This window comes from Balaenoptera acutorostrata, chromosome 17 (assembly GCF_949987535.1).
Source record: "Balaenoptera acutorostrata chromosome 17, mBalAcu1.1, whole genome shotgun sequence".
Classification (NCBI taxonomy): domain Eukaryota; kingdom Metazoa; phylum Chordata; class Mammalia; order Artiodactyla; family Balaenopteridae; genus Balaenoptera; species Balaenoptera acutorostrata.
This window is the reverse complement of record NC_080080.1, coordinates 69,948,321-69,969,173: the sequence shown is the minus strand read 5'-3', so window position 1 is coordinate 69,969,173 and position 20,853 is coordinate 69,948,321. Positions and strand designations below refer to the sequence as shown.

The following is a 20,853-nucleotide window of genomic DNA, read 5'->3' as shown; positions in this document are numbered from 1 at the left end:
TATTAACTTTTATGTTTTCTTGATGTCTTTCAGGTATAGATATGTTATGCTTTTTCAACTGTGTATTAATTTTATTTTAGTGTCACCATTTTTTTTCTCTCTTTACTTTTTATCTGGTCTTTAGATTCTAATCTCAGCCTTCTTCTGAGTTTAACCTCTAGAGTTCCATATTTAGCACATTTTTTTCAAGATTTGAATTTATTAGCAAAGTCTTTATTCTTTAACCTTTACGTTTTCTAAGCACTGGCTAATGGTATGTTTCTGCAAAATTTCCCTTTCAAGGTCATATGCAAACACAGAGCTCTCCTTTTGCTCGGGGAAATATTTTTGGTGAACCTCCAACTGAACTTCAGATTAAACAGCAGGAATTATACAAGAATTTTCTTCGTTTTCAGGTGAAATGCTTACTTGATCACAGTTTCAAAGTTTCATAAGAGTTTTTTTAAAAAAATTATTTTTGGCTGCGTTGGGTCTTTGTTGCAGTGCACGGGCTTCTCATTGCGGTGGCTTCTCTTGTTGCGGAGCACGGGCTCTAGGCGCGCAGGCTTCAGTAGTTGTGGCATGCAGCCTCAGTAGTTGTGGCTCACAGGCTCTAGAGCACAGGCTCAGTAGTTGTGGCGCAAGGGCTTAGTTGCTCCGTGGCATGTGGGATCTTCCCGGACCAGGGCTTGAACCCTTGTCCCCTGCATTGGCAGGTGGATTCTTAACCACTGTGCCACCAGGGAAGTCCCCATAAGAGTTTTAATAAACTAAACTTGCAAAGATTTAATCCACAAGATAAAGAATAAATTCTAAAATGCCATGCGGTTACTAAAATATCTAATTTATATAAGATATAAATTACATTATATTATTATTTAATGTATATTATTATACTATTCTACTTATGTCTGAAAAATGAATAGGGAGACATGTTAGGTATACCAGGTGACTTAAATTTTATTAAATCATTAAGTGTTAAAGAATGCTGAAATTTCTAAAACTGAAACACTTAAAATGTTCACCTATTAGGCATAGAATGAATCTTTCTAGATGCTTGCATGTGTTAGTAGAAAGTAATTAGTTTTTTGTAAATGATTTGATATTCTTGACTCAGTTGTATAGTTTCTAAATAAATAAATATTAAATGTAATCACATTTTGCAATTATTTGCCTCATTTATGTATATAAGCAAATAGTATTTAAAGTACTAGAAATTGCCCAAAGGAAGATACTTGAGCATCAGGTGTTTATTAAACAAACAGATTTATTGAACTCTCATACTGTGGCCACCCTTGGGATGGAGCCTGAGGTGAGTGAGAGGCCTGCTCATAGCGGGCTCACAATATTTTCTCTCCTTACCTCCCTCCCCTCCATACCCACACTTACATCCCAGTGTCAAATTAATCCTGTGGCCACGTTAATCTTCCTTTGATATGACTTCTCATGTTTTTCTTCTTTATTCAAAACCTGGCAGTAGCTTTTCTTTTCTACAGAAAATGTCCATATTCTTTATTCTGACACTTCTGGCTCTCCAGTCTAATCCCAACCTCTTAAACAAATTCTTCTTACAGAGATTCTATTCAGACATGCCATCTTTCTGATCCTAATTATTGTGGACTTTTAAGGCAGTGACATAATGGATGTAGTCTTAAGGATGATTGATCAGGCATTACTGTTGAGGATGTATTTTTGGAGAATTTTAAAAGACTGGAAGCAGGGGTGTTTTACTAGAGTGGTGACGGTAGAAATGGATGGAAAGACCTTTCTAAGGATCGACAGAATGAATAGAGATATTGACTGTAAGAGCGTAGCATCAGAGATCCCAAGGATACTGGCCACTCCAGTCAGGTAGCAGCAGATTGAGGGTCACAGAGTCACCTTTTGAACTTGAAGGACCCTCTGGTATATTGCCCATAATGATAGCAAGTCAAAATTATGTAGTTCCTATTATACTTACTGAGTGTTAGCATGGTCTAGGGTAGAATTCAGGGAAAAATAAGTCTTGCCATTTTGTAGCCTATTATTATTTATAAGATAGTTTTATGTATAGTATCTTACTAAACCTCAGTACTCTCTGAGGAAGTTATTACTCTTTTTATTTTATGACCAACTAAAACACAGGATGAGGCTCACCTTTGGTGGCAGAGCTTGCAAGTTGTGAGGCCGGTGCTTGAACCCAAGTCTCCTGACTTTAAGTATCATATCTAGAGGTACTACAGTTATGTTTCTAGCTCTAGGAAGTCTTTCCTCTGGGAAAAAACTACTAGTAGTGGGGGAAACTTTGACTGTATTAGTTTCAGAATAACTTCAACCTTCACTTCTCCCACCGTATAAAATGGTGGTTTATGTATTTTTCTTTTTAGCAGCCTCTTAAAAATTCCCTTTTTGCCCCCAAACAAAATCTAATCCAGAACTCTATGAAAATGTAAAATAGCTAAATGGTATTTATTATTAATATCAACAATATAGTGTCAGACAAAAAAATCCCCAAACTTAAGTGTTAAAAGAAATGTTATAAAATGTTTAAATCTGTGCACAAAGATGGCAAAGGAAGCCTCAGCTCCATGTCTGCATAAATAAGTTATACCATTAGTTTAAGTTAGTGTAGCAGAAGTCTTCATGTGGTTAAAATTTGGTAAATAACACATGTGAGTGTTTAGATGTCATTTTTAATTGCAGCTTTAAAAATAATTAACAAGTTTAATAAAATATTTGCAGGACCCTTGAAGCACTTTTTTTTTTTTTTAATGTTTCAAGGTATTTCCTTTTTTTTTTTTAATTTTTAATTAATTAATTAATTTATTTATTTATGGCTGTGTTGGGTCTTCGTTTCTGTGCGAGGGCTTTCTCTAGTTGCGGCAAGCGGGGGCCACTCTTCATCGCGGTGCGCGGGCCTCTCACTATCGCGGCCTCTCTTGTTGTGTGGAGCACAGGCTCCAGACACGCAGGCTCAGCAATTGTGGCTCACGGGCCCAGTTGCTCCGTGGCATGTGGGATCTTCCCAGACCAGGGCTCGAACCCATGTCCCCTGCATTGGCAGGCAGATTCTCAACCACTGCGCCACCAGGGAAGCCCCTGAAGCACTTTTGTATTATATATTTTGAAAACCACTGACCTGGATGATAGCTTTTCTCTTTCCATTGAACTTCTGTGTGGCATTTTTGTTGGAATGATATTTCTGTGGATTCATTAGGTGTGAGATCCATTTATGATTGTGACCCATTAATGGAGAAGTGACTTTGTCATTGTGATTTTTTTTTCATGGAGGAGGAAAAAGGGGAACTGAGTATTAAATGTGAGGTTTTTTTGTATGGATCATAAATGATGTTTTCTCTAGGGCTATTGTAATTGAAGAAGTGATTACGTACACACCACTTAGTATTAAATATTAGGATCGTACATATTTAATAGTGTTGTGAGAAAGAAATGTTGGAAAAAGCCCTAGCATGTAAAATCATGGCACATATAAGAAGACTACAGTTCTTATAGCTCAAAAGTTTGTCAGCACTAAATATAGCAACCTTGAAGCTAGAGGAAATGCAGACAAGAACTATAAAAATAATATGAATAGTCATAATCAATCCATACTTAAGAGGGACAAAAATCTATTGATATCCGTAAACCAGCATCATGAATACCCAGTACCCGTGCTGTCATTCTTCTCTATCTCATTCATGGAGGATGTAGGCTATCTGTTAAGGTCCTCTTCCTTTCAGATCTTAGACTCTGTCTTAGAATATTCCCCCAGAATACTCAGCACTGCAGGCCCCAGGTGGCATTCAAACAAAACTTAGTTATGAATTCTTGTGGCTAAAATCCTCATTTACCTTGCCAGTAGATAGGAAAGGAGAAAGGCCATTCTAGGGAAGGGATTCCTACTTAAAGAGTGATTGCTAAAATATTTCGCTGTTGTTTTAGGATACTAATCACGTCAAGGAACTTTGAGACGTAATAGTAGCAGTCATTATAGAATAATATAATCATGAATTATTTACTAAGTACCTTCTACATAGGAGGAACTTTTATGTTTTTTTACATACATTGTTTCATTTCAATTCTTTTGAGTACTACCTTGAGGTATAGACGTTAATAACTCTTCTTACCAGATGACAAAACTGAGCAAGAAAGTTTCTTAAGGTCACACAGTCTGATGGAGCTGGGATTTTACTCAGAGCTCTTAACGTTACATCATGTGGCCTCCCTAATAAAATACAGGAAACTGAAAAATTTAGGAACTTATTTTTACTTACAAAAAGAGGGCACAAATGTTGATAATAGGGTAAATTAAGTGGTATTCTAACTTTTCAATAGTTTCACAAAGTAATAACTAGGTTTAATTCTTTAGATTGAGGAAAAGAAACAAAGAGAAGAAGCAGAACGAGAGAGATTGAGAATTGCCGAAGAAAAAGAAGAAAAACGGCTTGCAGAACAGAGAGCACGAATTCAGCAAGAGTATGAAGAGGAACAGGAAAAGAAAAGGGAGAAAGAGGAAGAGGTGCATTTTTACCTACTGTATTTTTCTACTTAGTCTGAAAGTGAACTCCTTATTTTGACTTGAAAAGATATTTATTACTTACAAAGGAGAACAGATCCATATCCATTTGTTAGATGCTATTTTATAAAAATGAAAGACTAAATTAAGAAAAGAGATAAATGATGACTTTTTTTACAGACGAAAAATAGTTTAGGCCGACTAGGATGTTATAATAGATGCCTAATATTTTATTGTTAAGCAGACAACTTTTTTATTTAAAGAACACTATATCATCTGTACCTGCAATTTTATCTCTTTACTTCAAACAAATATGAACTATAGAACGTGTGTATGGAGTGTATATTTTTCTCTTTATTTTAAAGCAAAGGCTGAAAAATGAAGAGCTTATTCGGTTAGCTGAAGAAAGACGAAAAGAAGCAGAAAGAAAGAAGAAAGAAGAGGAAGAAAAACATAACCTACAACTTCAGCACTACTATGAAAGAGAAAATATAATTGGTGAAGAAACAAAGGTAAGTTTCAGACAGAAATGTCTATGGAACCCGTAGTTCAACCCCCTTTCACTGTGAGAGTAGTGGAGTAGTTAGCAAAAGGGAGAAAGCAGAGAAGGTGCTTTTGTCTTTCCTTTCGTCATAGTACTTTTTCTGGGTGCAGTGCACTGAACTTCCTGTACTAGATGATGTCACTGTGCTGCGTTGTATTTTCCCTGCTATGAACAGAATAGGCTTACTTTCTGTTGCCATTCTTGGTCTTGTTCCCATAGTCCATAGACTAGCACCCTCCAGACTGTTCATGACAAGATTGAAGGTGTTTGGAAACTTTTGTAGCAATTTGTCAATGTAATTTTATGTCTGTTGCATCTATAAAATAGTTGGGCTTGAATTGTGTAACATCTTTTAAAAGTTTTTATTTATCTAGTACAGTTGACCTTTGAACAATGCAGGGATTAATCTGTGTGTGTGTAATTTATAGTTGGCCCTCCATACCTGCAGTTCCTACACATCTGCGCATTCAACCAGTCACTGACTACAGTACTGTAGTGTTTGACGAAAAAAATATCTCTGTATAAGTGGACCTGTGCAGTTCAAACCCATGTTGTTCAAGGGTCAACTGTAATTCAGTCTTACTCTGTTTTACACATCTGTCCACAATGGATTGGAAATTAAAAAAGAAACTTGTGGCTCACCACAGACTGGTTTGAAGTCCATGCCTCTGAGATGGGGGTCGATGTTCATGCTTAGGCATGTGAGTCAAAGTTATTAGACAGGTGTTTTCTCTCTAGAAAGCCAGTAGGCCCTTATGAAAATCCAGTTTACACCCTTGCTCATATTTCAAAGCTATATTTAAAATTTTGTTTGTATAGTATCATAGGGACTTATTAAAATGTGTCTTCCTGGTCTCATGTACAACGTATCTGATTTACTAAGTGTGATTTAGTAACCCTTAGGGGTTTGGATGCAGTTGGCCTGTGAACCACACCTTGAAAAACCCTATGTCTTGTACGTTTAGCCCAATTTAATTTTTAAAAAATTGTTTTCAGAAACTTAGATTTATACAGACATGATTTCTTGTAAGTAGAATTGACAAAAAGATTACTTTTAACCAGTGTGCTCCTTGGGTGTATTTATGATGTGATTTGCTACATCATTCAATGTGTAACCTACTGTAGGTAACATGAGCCATTTCTGGTGCAAATGCACTCTCTGGATTTCTCACCCCAGGGTTTTATGATGATAGAAATAAGTATTCACAATTTGAATTTGCTGAAATGTTGTTTAAAAGGGAATTTATAGGGGCTTCCCTGGTGGCGCAGTGGTTAAGAATCTGCCTGCCGATGCAGGAGAAACGGGTTTAATCCCTGGTCCGGGAAGATCCCACATGCCACGGAGCAACTAAGCCTGTGCGCCACAACTACTGAGCCTGCGCTCTAGAGCCTGTGAGCCACAACTACTGAGCCCACGTGCCACAACTACTGAAGCCCGTGCACCTAGAGCACGTGCTCCGCAGCAAGAGAAGCCACCGCAATGAGAAGCCCACGCACCACAACCAAGAGTAGCCCCCGCTCGCAGCAACTAGAGAAAGCCCACGCGCAGCAACGAAGACCCAGTGCAGCCATAAATAAATAAATAAATAAATAAATAAATAAATAAAAAGGGAATTTATGAGTCAGATCTATATTTTTTGTTTTATTTTCAGTGTTGCAGGAACATTAGGCAGTATCCTTCATTGTTAGGATATATATAGTTGCTCATCCTTTTAAAGTATCATTTAAATGTCATATCATTCATATTTCTAATTGATAAAGTTTGTTTTTTAGAGCAGTGTTTGGTATAGCAAAATTGAGCAGAAAGCGGAGAATATTTTATTGTAAAATTGATTATTTGAGAATGAAGGTTGTTAGTTTCTCACAGTTGTGTTTCTGCCACTTTCTTATTATGTCTAAGAAAAAAAGCTATTTCTTAGGAATATGTAATTTTATGACTGTTATAGTTTAATTGTGAAGTACCATAAAGTTTTATACCAGCTTTGTTCCATTTAATGCATTCTGCCCTCAATTCTGAAATTATCATTGCTAGCTGTCATTTTTTAATTTATGTAGGCCTGATATATATTTTTGTCTACTCTTAGTTTTTACTTTTGTGTCTGCATTTTAAATTTTTTAGTCTGTATATTTATTTAGTTTGTTAAAATTTGTTTTTTTAATCCTAATCTGAGAGTTATACTATCATAACCAATATATTTGATCATATTCATTGAATTTCTGACTTTTTTGTTTTTGCTTCCTTGACAGTTACTTGTCTGTTTATTTTGTTTTTTTACATTATGTGGACTATGCTTTCTTTGCTTCATTCTCTACAGTCCGTTAGAAGGTTTAATTTGTCTTTATAATTCTACCTGTGGTCACCTAGAGTTTTTTTTTTTAAACTTTGTCATATATTTCTAATTTTATCAAAGTCACTAGTGAAAGTAATATTTGATTTTTTTTTTTTTTTTTTTTTTAGTATTTTTTATTTATTTATTTGTGGCTATGTTGGATCTTCATTTCTGTGCGAGGGCTTTCTCTAGTTGCGGCAAGCGGGGGCCACTCTTCATCGCGGTGCGTGGGCCTCTCACTATCGCGGCCTCTCTTGTTGCGGAGCACAGGCTCCAGACGCGCAGGCTTAGTAATTGTGGCTCACGGGCGCAGCTGCTCCGCGGCACGTGGGATCCTCCCAGACCAGGGCTCAAACCCGTGTCCCCTGCATTGGCAGGCAGATTCTCAACCACTGTGCCACCAGGGAAGCCCAATATTTGATTTTGTACTGTGCAAAATGAACAATTTAACATCCACATTTATAAACATACATTTATATTTTTATCCAGATAATTCTTATTATATTTTGTTGGGAATTTTTATGTTTTCAGCATTTTGATTTTAATACGAAGTTGGGAACTATTAGCTTTATTACACTGTAACCTGAAACCCTGTTTTATTTCCTTACGGAGACATAGAAACTCTATCATGATCCGTGATGCTCTTGGTGACAAGGGATCTAGATTTTAGAGATGTGTGTATGTATATATACACATACATGTTGGGGTCTTTGTATATATACATACACACATAGACATACATTGGGGTGTGTGTGTGTGTGTGTGTGTGTGTGTGTGTGTGTGTGTATATATATATATATTTATTTTCTCCCCCTCAGCGCTTGAGACAGCCTTCTCCTGTAGTTCCTGCTCTTCAGAACAAGATTGCAAGCAAACTCCAAAGACCTCCTTCAGTTGACAGCATTATAACTTCCTTTATTCAAGTATATACTCTTTCTTTTGATTTATTCATCTTCGCTAAGTTATTTTGGATTGCGGGTATTGAATGAGATTTTCTTATTCATCTTACTTAGCTAGATTACATTTTTCACATCTGAAATATAGATGATGTTTATATTGATTTGTCTGTTGCTTCAGTTATAAATGATAATACTTGGTGCCCCAAAGTTTAAATTCTTTTGACAAATCATAATTTAGCAAGTGGTACTTGTCCAGGCCCCTCAGGAAGGCCTTTTCTTTGGTAATATGTCTTCTCGCTAGCTGTAGTTATGCTAATAAAGTCCCTTATACTTTAGACTGAGCTATACTCAGAAAAGCGCCGGGAAAATGTTCCAGAAGGGTTGATCCTTGAGTTGACTCTTGAGGAATGAGTAGGGATTTGCTATAGAGAGGAGGAGGAAGAGGGACTTGCAGCATATGCAGAATCATGGAGGGACTGCAAGCCAAGTGGCACGCATGGAGAACACATGGTTTGGTCTGGCCTGCGACACCTCACCAAATGGCAGAGGAGGTGAAGGCTGGAATGTATGCAGGGTGTTGTAGGGAGTGCTAAGGGGTTTGACTTTATTCCATAGGCCAGTGGATATTAAACAGGCTTTTTACCAGAATAGACAAAGAAACATATTAGAATGTCTTCCTCAAGCCCACCCTCTGAGATCTGATTTGGTAGGTCTGTGGTAATGTATGGGAATTCATGGTAATATTTTAAATAGGAGAATGACATGGCCATGTTTGTCTTGCATAATGTTCTCTCAGGCAGTGGTGGCGTGGAGATATATTATGGAGGCTGGGCAAGACTGTAAACATGGAGAAAAGTTAAGATGCTTTTGCAGAAGTCCAGATGTGACTTTGAGGACCTAAATGAAGGCAGTGACATTAAGAACTCAGAAGGGGTGACAACTTCAAGATATATTTATGAGATACAGATCGTGCTATTTATTGACTGTGTGTGACGGGTGGGAGTCAGTGACAACTGTCAGGTTTCTGGTGAGGGTTATATAGAGTAGGCAGTTGAAACTACAGGTTGCGGCCAAGGAAGGCGCTCTGCACTGGATTTGTAGTTTTGGAAACTACTAACATTATTGCTTGTCTAATTAGTATGATTGTCTAGGATGTGTTCAGGGGAAGTTAAGAGGGCTGAGGATGGAACAATAGGGAATTAACCAACATATAAGAAGCAGAGCAAGGAAATAGAGAGAGTGGCAATGATATCAGTTGCTACTGGCCAAGTAAAATAAGGGCTTAAAATGCCCATCAAATGCATCACTGAGGGATCACTTGGTAGGAGAAGCAAAGGCTGTGTAGTGAGGAGTGAATGGGAATAAGGAAGCAAACACCATATGCACTGCACATACTGTTTTTTAAAGAACGGCTATGAAGGAAGAGAATGGACAATAGTGAATGATGAAGGGTGAGATAAGTTTTTTAAAAAATGGAGAGATTCTTAAGCACAGGCTGTTAGGAAGGTGGTTGGAGAGAGGAAGAGGGTGGACAAAACCCAGTAATTGATGGAGGAGCTGAGAGTCACTTATCAGATACAGAGTACAGGCGAAGGGATTCTCTTTGGATGGGGCACGGCCTCTCCCACTGCAGTGGGAAGAAAAAATAAATGGGGTAAGTTTACAGATAGAGTGGTGGGGAGTTTGGTTTCTCTTACATATAGTTACTTCAAAATAATTCCTCTTTTAAAGCTTCTGAGTAGGGAAGACATACTGAGTGTATCTTTGTTGTGATTGTTAAACAGGAAAGTTCCGTGTCCAGGGCACAGTCTCCTCCGGTACCTGCCAGGAAAAATCAGCTTCGTGCAGAAGGTAGAGTTGACTCTTCAACCTGTAATCTAGACTATTTCTCTTTTTAACTTTTTATTTTGAAAAATAGACTCACAAAATATCGTGAAACAGTATAGAGAGGTGCTGTGCACCCTCCCCCCAGCTTCCCTCAGTCGTGCAATATCACAACCAGGAAATTGGCATTGGCATACTCCACAGACCTTCATCAGGTTTCACAGTTTTCACATGCAGTAATTTATGTGTTTGTGTGTGTGTGTAGTTCTGTGCATTTTTATCATGTGTAAGTTGTGTAGCCACCACACAATCAAGGTACAGAACTGTCCATCACCACATAGGAACTCCATTGTGCTGCCCCTTTATAGTTACACCCCCCTGCCCACCCCCCCCCCAAGAATGTTTCTTGCCATTTGAAATTCCTGTATTATCAGAAATGTGTTTGTGGGTCTTAATGATGTTCATAAATATGATCTATATATATAAAGCATTAAAAATAACTTTCATAAAAATGTCACTCTGAGCATTTTAGCTTTATGATAAGTCAGGTTATGTTTAATATTTAACCTTTTATTCGTATACATGTCTTATTTTTCACTTATCAATGTGAATTTGCAGAGGAGAAAAAAAATGTAATTATGGAATTATCAGAAATGAGAAAGCAGCTTCGTAGTGAAGAGCGGCGTCTGCAGGGGCGGTTGCTACACATGGACAGTGAAGACGAAGTTCATATAAGGCAAGTTTAGAATTGCACTTTTTGTTTGTTCTTGTGTTCTTTTCTGTCAGGATAAGGAATCGGAACATATCCAATAATTCTACAGTTTTGGAACAGGATTAATTATCTTTATCATAAAGCCACATCTGTTAGAATTTTGCATGCTTGAAAAAAGTTTTTAACGGATTATTGGTGAAATTGTAATGACTGAAATAGCCTTTCCCTCCCCCCAAAAGAAATCTAGCTAAATAATTATAGTCTAGTGGAGGGACTCAGTATAACTAATTCAAAATAGTGTATGATTTTTTTAGTGTGTTTGCAGTATGTGGTAGGTTTTCTTTCTTTTCTTTTTTGGCAGAACAGCTCTTTCTTTAATTAGCTAATGTGCTATTTAATTCACATTCTTCAATTTTATGTAGGTAACATTGCCTTCATAAAACATTTCTTCACAATTGTAAAATCTATTCACTGTGAAAATATGGGATATTTAATGAATATTGATTTAACCTAATATAAAATATTTAAGCAGAGAATTTTAATTGTCCTTCCGTACTGCCAGTAATATATTTATGGCAATGGTGATGACAGTGGTGGTGTTGATAGACGGAAGAAAGAAAAAAAAGAAGAAAGAAGTAGCACTTCCTTGAAGGCAAACCAGAAGTGTTATCCCTAACCATGGTATCTTTAATAGGATTAGTGAAAAATCAGTATTGGGAACAGGCCATTCTTCAAGCTCTATCTTTAAGATAGTTTGCCTCACTACAGAGAAATCACTGAGTGAAAGATAATTGACTAAATTGGGACTCATATACAGAAGGCAGACGGATGCAGAAGTTCCTTTGTAAGCTAATCTAAGTGATAAGGAGGCCCAAGATAGGAAAGAGATGGTTGAAACAAGACTAGAAGAACACATAGACTAGACAATTATAAAAACAATCTCCTTACTTTCCCTTTCTCGGTCTTCTAAAAAGTCAGGCATAGAAACTTGGTCCTTGAGAGGAAAATGATAATAGGAATGGAAAATTTCAGAGATGGAATAACCATAGACAGTTACTTTTTAAAACTATTTTTTACATTTTCCGTCAGCAGTGTATTGTTTTCTGAAATACTTATTTTCCAGCAAAATAACTTAAAAGACTACCAAACATTTCTGATCATTTTTGCCAAAAGGACTCATAAATTTTCTAAAGCAATATTCTTCAAACTGCAGGTTGCAGTCTTTTAGTAGGTTGTAAAATCAATGCAGCGGGTAACTACCACATTTTCTTTAAAGGGTGTTTATCTAAAAAAAATTAAATCGTTTATTTCGGCATAATTTTAGGTTATAGAAAAGTTGCAGACATAGTATAGAGAGTTTCCATACACCCCTCACCTAGTTCTCCCTATTGTTAACATCTTACATTCCCAGAATATGTTTGTCATAACTAAGAAGCTGACATTGGAACATTACTACAAACTAAATTCCAGACTTTATGGATTTCTCCAGTTTTTCCATCAGTGTCCTTTTTCAGTTCCAGGATTTAGTCAGTACAGGGTACCACACTGCATTTAGTTGTCGCATCTCCTAGTCTCCTCTGTTCCGGGACAGTTTTTCAGTCTTTCCTGTTTTCCATGATTGTGACGGTCTAGAGGGTCTTGGCCAACTATCCTGTAGAATGTCCCCCAGTCTACATTTGTCTGACGTTTTCTCATGATTAGGCTGGGGTTAAGGGGTTTTGGAAAGAATAGCACAGGGTAGCCTTCTCATCACATCACATCGGCGGGTATGTGACATCCATATGATAGCGCTGGAATCACTAAGCTTACCACACTGGCAAGAATTGAGAGGTGGTGGGGATAAGCTCCATCTCCTGGAGAGGGGTTATCTCCATATATTATTTAGAATTCTTCTGTAAGAAAGATTTGTCCCTTCTCCTCTCTTTATTTAGTTATTCAGCCATTTATTTATATCACTGTTGTTTCATGTATATTTATTTTGTACTTTGGGTTATAATGTCATTTGTAACATTATAACATTACAGTATTATGTTATTTATGTTGTTGCTCAAGTTGTTGCACCTTTGGCCATTGGGAGCTCTTTCATGTTGGCTCCTGTGTCTCTTTGATGTGTCCCATCCTTTTGTTTCTTGAGCACTTTTTTACTTTCTGTTACTGCAAGATGCTCCAGGCTCATCTTGTATATTCCCTGTCCCCTGCCCTGGAATCAGCCATTTCTCCAAGGAGTCCTGGTTCCTCTTGGAGAATGGTATTTAGAAACCAAGCTCTTGATGGGCAGAGCTAGATAATATATGTACATATACTAAGTCATAAACATTATCTGTAATTGTTCCTGTGTCTATCAATTTGTGTACACGTTAAATTCATACTGATATTTCTGACTGTAATCCAGGATGTGGTAGGATTTTAATGTAGCATGTTAACCTGCCTAATTATACTTTGCTTAGATTTTTGTTGGCATTCTCTAGGCATGTTCTGGCTAAGTAAACAAGGTGAGGAAATTTCAAGATACAGACTGGCTAGGTAATGGAATGTTAACCCAAGGTGGTAATTTTCAACAAAGAATTCTTCTATAGTAGGTCAACTACTTCTTAGTAATAGAGAGGTCAGTATAGTTTTCCTGTATTTGCTTTCAAGATGTTATAAATGCCTTAACTTTTGCAGCTTGCCATATTCCAAACATGCATATTCAATTAAATCTAATGGATTATTGACTTTTTATTTGTTTTCTTTATTTTCATTCATAAACTGAAGACTGTGCTCTCTTTTGGCAAACCAATGTAAGAAAGAGAAGCCAGGCAGCTTTTCAGTTTTCTCATTTGCAAATCTTACACAATAATTTCCACCCCATGAGATTCTAGTGAAGAATAAATAAACGTATGTATTTGAAAGTACTTTGTAAATTCTGTGTACTAACTTAAGTTAGATAATATATGTTAGAATTACCATCATTTAGCAAGAATTGGTTAAATACATTTAAGTTCGGTGTAGTGTTCAGTATGTATTGTGATCAGAGACATCTCAGTGTTGGTTCCTTATCCCAGTTTTATAAATAGTTTCACAAAAAGAATCTCTTATTCATTAATTAATTCACCATATTATTGAATTCCTAATATGTGCTAGGCACCCCCAGCTCACATGCAAAGAAGAGCTAATAACCTAATTCCTAACTGAACAGCCTACTTAACTATTAGCGTTAATGGTATACAGGAGTCCAATTTAATGGCCTCCTAGAAGCCTTTTTAGTATTTGTTTTGCATTTTAATGAATCTCTGTTGCAGTTCCTATCCCCCTAGGTGGTTCACTGTTAGAGGTCTATGTCAGCCTTGACAAGGTAATTTTGTGGCTTTGGTGAAACCTTCCCCACAAAAGGAAACCCCAGGAGAGCAGGGGGCATTGCCTGTGGGGATCCCAACTCTTCCCATCTAGGTGCTTAGGGAAGATTTAGTGAATAAAGACACGAAGGCAGGAGTCTGGCAAACTTCTAGCTTAAAGCTACATTTTAAAAAATAGAGGGGGCCCACCTAGGGCTGAAGGAAACAGCAGCAAATACTTTATTTTCAGGGCTGGAGATACCATCCCCCATCCCTGTTCTCTATTATCATCACTCCCCCAAAGTCCTAGTAGAAAACTCCCTTACTAAGCTACCTGCCTATTTTGCTAACTTCCTAGGTTAACAAAGGAAGAAATATTCTTCCAGAAATAGAGTATTAATTAACTAATTAGGTATCAAGTTCCCGGAAAGCCCACTGTAAAATTAGTGTTGGGGGACTGTGGATAATACCTATTATATTGGGCAGCAAATTTATGCTGTATTTCTCTGTATAATTTCTGTTTTAGACTGAGGGGAAGGTAACATTTATTGAGACCTAGTACATGTCAAGTACTATGCAGGGTACTTTACAATATATAATTTCATTTAATTTCATGCTCACAACAAGACTAAAAGGGTAGACATTATCTGCATCTTACAGATGGTGCAGTCAAACTTCTAGTAAGTAGCAAAGTTGGTCTTTGAATCTTGGTTTCTTTGACCAAAGACTAATCTTTCTACTACACGAACATTTTAAGGTAAAGCTAACTCATTCTGTTCTTCCAATAAGATACTTTGCTTCTGAGCATTTTGAAAGATTACAATGACCTTATAAATACCCTGTTTTTTTAATACAAGGAATTGAAATAACAGCTAGTAGAATAAATTTTTATAATATATTGTGGTGAAAGATGCCAGATTTCTTGTACAGGGAGTTAAATGTCAACTCAGATTTTCTTCCCAGAAGACACTTTTATCATAATTTGTCATTTTCTACAGGAAAAGAGAAAGGAATCCCATGGACGTATTTGACATGGCCAGACATCGGTTACAGGCTCCAGTCAGAAGACAGTCACCTAAGGGCCTAGACACTACTACTTTTCAGAATATTCATGACTTTAATGAGCTGAAAGATAGAGGTGAGTAGAATGCTGCTATTTTAATGATACAGCAAGAGTGTCCTACCCATATTCAAGTATCTTTAAAGACGTTTGTATCCTTTTTCTAAAGTAAAGTTTCATTTATGGTATATATTTTAAGTGATGATGAATGAAACTTCTGTATACTCTAGTTCTTCAATTTACCAGTCTGGTGGATGGACCTTTAGTTTGGCTAACTATTTTCTTTTGGAGGGCATACAGCTCTTAAAGCCTCAGGAGTGGATAAGATCAGTAAAATAGTGTGAAGAGTGGCACCCGACATTTAGTGGAGGATGGACAGCCAGATGAGCTTAGTAAAGAGGTGGAGAAGGCAGAGTCAGTGATTGGAGGTTAAGCAGGAGAATGTGGTGTCCTGAAAGCTGAGGGAAGAGAGTGTATCAGGGAGGAGGGGTCATGTAAAATGAATATTGGAAGGTGTCAGTTGGATCAGAGGTCATTGGTGACCTCAACTAGATCTTTTTTGGTGGAATTATGGGATCAGAAGCCAGTTAGCTTTGGAAATGAGGACTGAATAAATAGGAAGCAAAGTGTTAGAGGCAATGAGCAGAAGAACCCTTGGAAGAACGGGGGCTGGGAAGGGGAGGAGCACAGGGTCTGGAGCTGGAGGAGCCTGTTAGGAAGCTGATGTGAAAGCTGTTACGGGAGGAAGAGGCTTACGATACAGGGGAGGGAGGGAGGGAACCATCATTGAAGAGAGCAGGGTCCCTGAGTAGAAAGGAGGAAATGCAAGACTTTTGAACGAAGGGAGTAGAGAAGATTTGATGCAGCCACTTAGGAGGAGGAGAGAAAGCTTATTAGGGAAGTAGGATTGCCAAGGTAACAGAGGCTTGGGAGACTGAGAGGAACCAAAATGTGTGTTACCTGTGATTTTTCTTCAGGTGCACTCACAGAGCAGCTGTTGGGGTAGAGGAGGTGAGTTGTTGGATGGTGGTTTTATGACCTATACCACATGAATTGGAATTTACACTTTTCTTCTGTTTCTTATTTTTAAAAGTAATATCTATTTTAGAAAGTTTTGAAAATTTAGAAGGATAGAGGGAAAAATCACTTTACCCAAATCACCTAAATATAAACACAATTAATATTTTGTATATTTACTAGTCTTTCTGAGCTTAAGACAAAAAAAGTAAAATAAAAACTAGATGTAATTATATGTTATTTAATTTTCTTTGTTTTTTTTTCACTTAGATATACATGTGTCGTCAATTACATATACCATAGTTATATTTTTATTCTATCATTTATTGATTACTTATTATATGCCAGGTATTATATTAAGCCAGTAGGTCTCAGGGGACTTCTTGAGGTCAAAACTATTTTTTTTTTTTAACTTCTCTACTGGAGTATAATTGCTTTACAAAACTATTTTTATTATAAACTAAGACATTATTTGTCCTTTTCATTTTCATTCTCTCCTGTGTGTACAGGTTTTCCAGAGCATGTATGGCATGTGATGACTTCATTGCTCTGAAGCTAATAGAATATGTTTTTGTATTTTCATGTTTTAAAAATTTCTTAGGTTTAATTTCTAATATGGTGTTGGGGGGGGCGGTAAATAAAAGCTCTTTGGGGTCCTTAACTTTTAAGAGGGTAAAGAGGTCTTGAGAACAAAAAGGTTTAAACCGTAAAATTGAGCCATTCATTTCCCTGTTACCACATCTAGTCCTCATTGTATGACTTAGTTGTTGATGTCTCTTGTTTTTATAGAGAGGAAACTGAGTCTGGAAGTGGGGAAGTCAGGCTCCAATCCAAGTTCATGTGTCCAGAGTCTCTTCTGTTAACCTTGCTCTTAATCATTTTCTAATTCTTAGATATTCAGCATGCTTCTCATTTCCCACTATTGTTACCAAATCAGGTCCGGCTGCCTGTCACTTAAAAAAATCAGTACTCGCAAAAGTTGGTGGAAAGGAAAGTTGTTTTTAATCAGAATGCTGACAATCTAGCGAGATGCTGGACTCAGTGTCCCCCAAAAACCATCTCTGAAGATTCTGCTGGGCCATGAAAGTTTTTAAAGGGAAAGAGGGAAGTCATCTCAGTTAATCACTGGGTGGGGGTCAGAGTCATCGCCCTCCCCCACTGTGTGCAGGCCTGTTGACTACTCATGATCTTTCTTTAGATGCTATTTTATTCACACAGTTTGCGAGATTACTGAAGGGGAAGCTAGGGAAGAGATCTGGTCATCTGTTGATTATTCTTCATTTCTACTTCTTTGATCTACAGAAAGAACCAACACATTAGGCAAGGTATTGTGTGATCAAAAGATTTGAAAGGTGTGCTAGGGCTGGAGATGAGTCGAGCATGGGGGAGCCTGGTTTAAGGTTAGCGACAGACAAAGGGGCCTCTCGCAGAGAGCTCTTTCCTGCCAGAAGCTGCTTACAAAATGCTTGTTAAGATGTGCGAAAAAACACAGTAAACAACATCCTTGAGAAAGAAAGTGAACTAACCTAGGGCTAGCCCTGAAAGGAAAAGCTACAGGGATGCATTATGTACAAATGTATATTAACAAGTCTTTCTGGATGATTTAAGGGACCTCCTGCAGAGAGCTCTTTCCTGCCAAAAGCTGCTTACAAATCCCCACTTGGCAGAACATCATTCCATTTCTGTGGGATCATGCATGAAGGTCTTCTGTAACTTCTTCATGCCGACATAGGGTGCTGTATTCTTAGAGTGGAAGTTGTCGACATGGGTCTGTAGCATCTTTTTGCTGGCAGTTGTAGTTGCCCATTTACATATATGGGCAGAACAAGCTGCTGCTCAAGGTGGAGCAGTTTATGTCATGGCTGCAGTCTGGTCATCATGCAGTCAGCTTTTTCCCCCTGGTGGCAGTTACGGTATCTGTAAAACAACTCAGGAATGTGCATCAGACACTGAGTCTGTGACTCTGTTGCCCTAATCATTAGCCGCTTGAGCCTGCTCCTTTGTGACTCCGGGAGGCCTGGGAGACTTCAGCTTCTCTACAAACAAGAGGCAGGAGACAAGGAGGGGCCTTTGTACTTGGGTCGGGGGCGGGCATAGGGTTCTGATTAGTTCTACTGTGGATCAAAATGAATAATATTGTCAAGACTTTTTAAATGTGTGAACTATATTTTTATTCTCAAGATTTAAAAATTAAGGTTTAACATTTTCATTCTGATCAGTTGATAATTCTTGAACTTGTGGCACAGGTGAATTCTTCGACTGTCATTTCCTGCAGAAACGACATCCCTCCTAAAGCTCCAGCCAGCCTGCATTTATCTTGTTTTCATTTTTTGGCATGATATTTACAAATATTAATTGGCCAATAACATTATGGTTTCATTTTTCCAGTGTATTTTAGGGATCGGCTGTGATTCAGTGTCTGGTGGCTGCCTGAGTTACAGCCATCTGAATAATTGCTTGGATGTACCTGCACATAGTGGCAGGCTCTGGGTGGCATCTTGGGGGAGTGGGAAGGTCAGGATGGAGAATGTGGCAGTCAGCTGCTGCTTGCTCTGGGGGCTCCCTTATAATGGTGATAAGTTTGTGAAAAGGCATTTATTTAAAGAATGTTAATTTTGTGTTCATTAGGTGTTTTTTTTTTTTTTAATTAATTAATTAATTAATTTATGGCTGTGTTGGGTCTTCGTTTCTGTGCGAGGGCTTTCTCTAGTTGCGGCAAGTGGGGGCCACTCTTCATCGTGGTGCACGGGCCTCTCACTATCGCGGCCTCTCCCGTTGCGGAGCACAGGCTCCAGACGCGCAGGCTCAGCAGTTGTGGCCCACGGGCCCAGTTGCTCCGCGGCATGTGGGATCTTCCCAGACCAGGGCTCGAACCCGTGTCCCCTGCATTAGCAGGCAGATTCTCAACCACTGCGCCACCAGGGAAGCCCTGTTCATTAGTTTTATGATGATGTCCTTTGACTTTGCTGATGTCTCATTATTTATATTGTTCCTATTTATAGTGAAGTTTTATAAAATCTCATTTGGAAACAAGATTTAACTTAGTTATATAACTTATTTTTGTACCAGATTCAGAAACACGAGTTGATTTGAAATTTATGTACCCGGATCCTCCAAGAGATTATCATACCTTAGAGATTCAGCAGCAAGCCTTGCTAAGAGAGCAGCAGAAGAGACTGAATAGAATAAAAATGCAGGAAGGTGCTGAAGGTAAGAAGTAATCACTGCTATTTCACGTAGTTTCAATGGGTTGTTTTTTGTTGGCTTTCTTTCTCAGTCTCTGGTATTGATTTCAATCCGAGGCAGGCTCCCTCCACTGGCAGCTCCACACTCACATGCCCCTTTTGGCCTATAGTCCCTGAGAAGAATAAGTCCCAGAGAGGGCTGTGATTGGCTTGACTGGGGTGTGTTATTTGTGCACAGGAGGGGTCCAGCCACTCATGATAGCCAGGAGGATTGAGTACCTTGACTAGGCCAGGTGGCATCTGTACCAGGGGAAGGAATGCTGGGCACACACATCGATGTCCTATGGGACATTTCTCTACTGTGTGTGTCTGTGAGTTTTGATATAGCATAAAATCTTTAAAGCTTCAGACTGGGCTATGGATATATTTCTTTGTAATTAGCCAATCAACAGATACTTACTGAGTGCCTACTATGAGCCTGGGTACTGATCTGTATCCAGGGGATATGGTGATGAATGAAATATGCCACTGCTCTCAAGGAGCTTATACTCTGTTGGAGAATTTAGATGTTTAAAAAGTGAGAGTGTGATGAATGTTGCAAAGGAGATATCTAGGGTCCCCTGGGAGTGTGTAACTGGGGGTGGGGTGGGCAGGCACCTAGAGGTGGAGTGGAGCTAGTGGCCTCAGAGAACATCAGTGGGCCCTATCGACCCGGGTGTCCTGCATGACCTTCACACATATCTCACCAGCTTTGCCTGCCTTCAGGCCGTTGAGTGCAGCCATGGAAAATGAGTCATAAAAATGCAGCAGCTAGGTAACAGGAATAGAAGGAGATGGTCCTAGCAGTTATTTTCAGGAAAATTCAAAACCCTACCTTATTAGCAGGCTTGTCTGAACTACAGAATCTGAAGAGCCTATTTTTGACTACATGAGAGTATCACAGGAATAAGTGATGTACCACTTTAGGCCCTGATCACAGGTCAAGACTTCAATAAAGATTGACAGGGAAAGTCTTCCCTCCATCTTGCATAGAATTTTTAACAATGGTCTCACTGATCACCCTCTGACAGCAGAGTAACCCAAAGTCTGTGATAAACAGTAGGCATATCATCAGGAGAGAAGAGAGAAGCAAGTACAGTCTTCAACCTTTACACCCATTTTGGTGGAATTTTTCCTTAGGAGACCCAACTGATGATCTGATCTGGTGTGATCTTGGCAACTTGTACTGATTAGCCCAAAAGTAGTCCCCATGTGGAAATAGGTCCATTTTGGGACTGAGGGTATCTGTCCCCTACAGCAACTACCCCACAACTTCTACCAAACACTGTGATGACTTAATTCATAAGAATATAGTTTAACTATAAAACAATCAAAAATGTGGGTATAAAATACTTTACCAAGGAATACAGGCTATCATTGGCAGCCTATTTATTCCCAAAGGCAGTAGCTAAAAGGATAAAGTGCACTATTGAGAGGAACACATAGGAACCCTGG

The 20,853-nt window shown here is 38.3% G+C and overlaps 1 protein-coding gene across 8 annotated transcripts in view; it reads left to right on the top strand.

Annotated features, from left to right (window-relative positions):
* Positions 1 to 20,853, top strand: part of CSPP1 (centrosome and spindle pole associated protein 1) — a 226,232-nt gene that overhangs the window by 188,634 nt on the left and 16,745 nt on the right. For all 8 annotated transcript variants that reach the window (XM_057531763.1, XM_057531766.1, XM_057531764.1 and 5 more), the window contains 8 exons: positions 283 to 395; positions 4,328 to 4,477; positions 4,840 to 4,986; positions 8,167 to 8,271; positions 10,032 to 10,098; positions 10,690 to 10,807; positions 15,096 to 15,235; positions 19,244 to 19,384. In XM_057531763.1, coding sequence (XP_057387746.1) covers positions 283 to 395; positions 4,328 to 4,477; positions 4,840 to 4,986; positions 8,167 to 8,271; positions 10,032 to 10,098; positions 10,690 to 10,807; positions 15,096 to 15,235; positions 19,244 to 19,384 — 981 coding nt within the window. The remainder of the gene's footprint in view (positions 1 to 282; positions 396 to 4,327; positions 4,478 to 4,839; positions 4,987 to 8,166; positions 8,272 to 10,031; positions 10,099 to 10,689; positions 10,808 to 15,095; positions 15,236 to 19,243; positions 19,385 to 20,853) is intronic.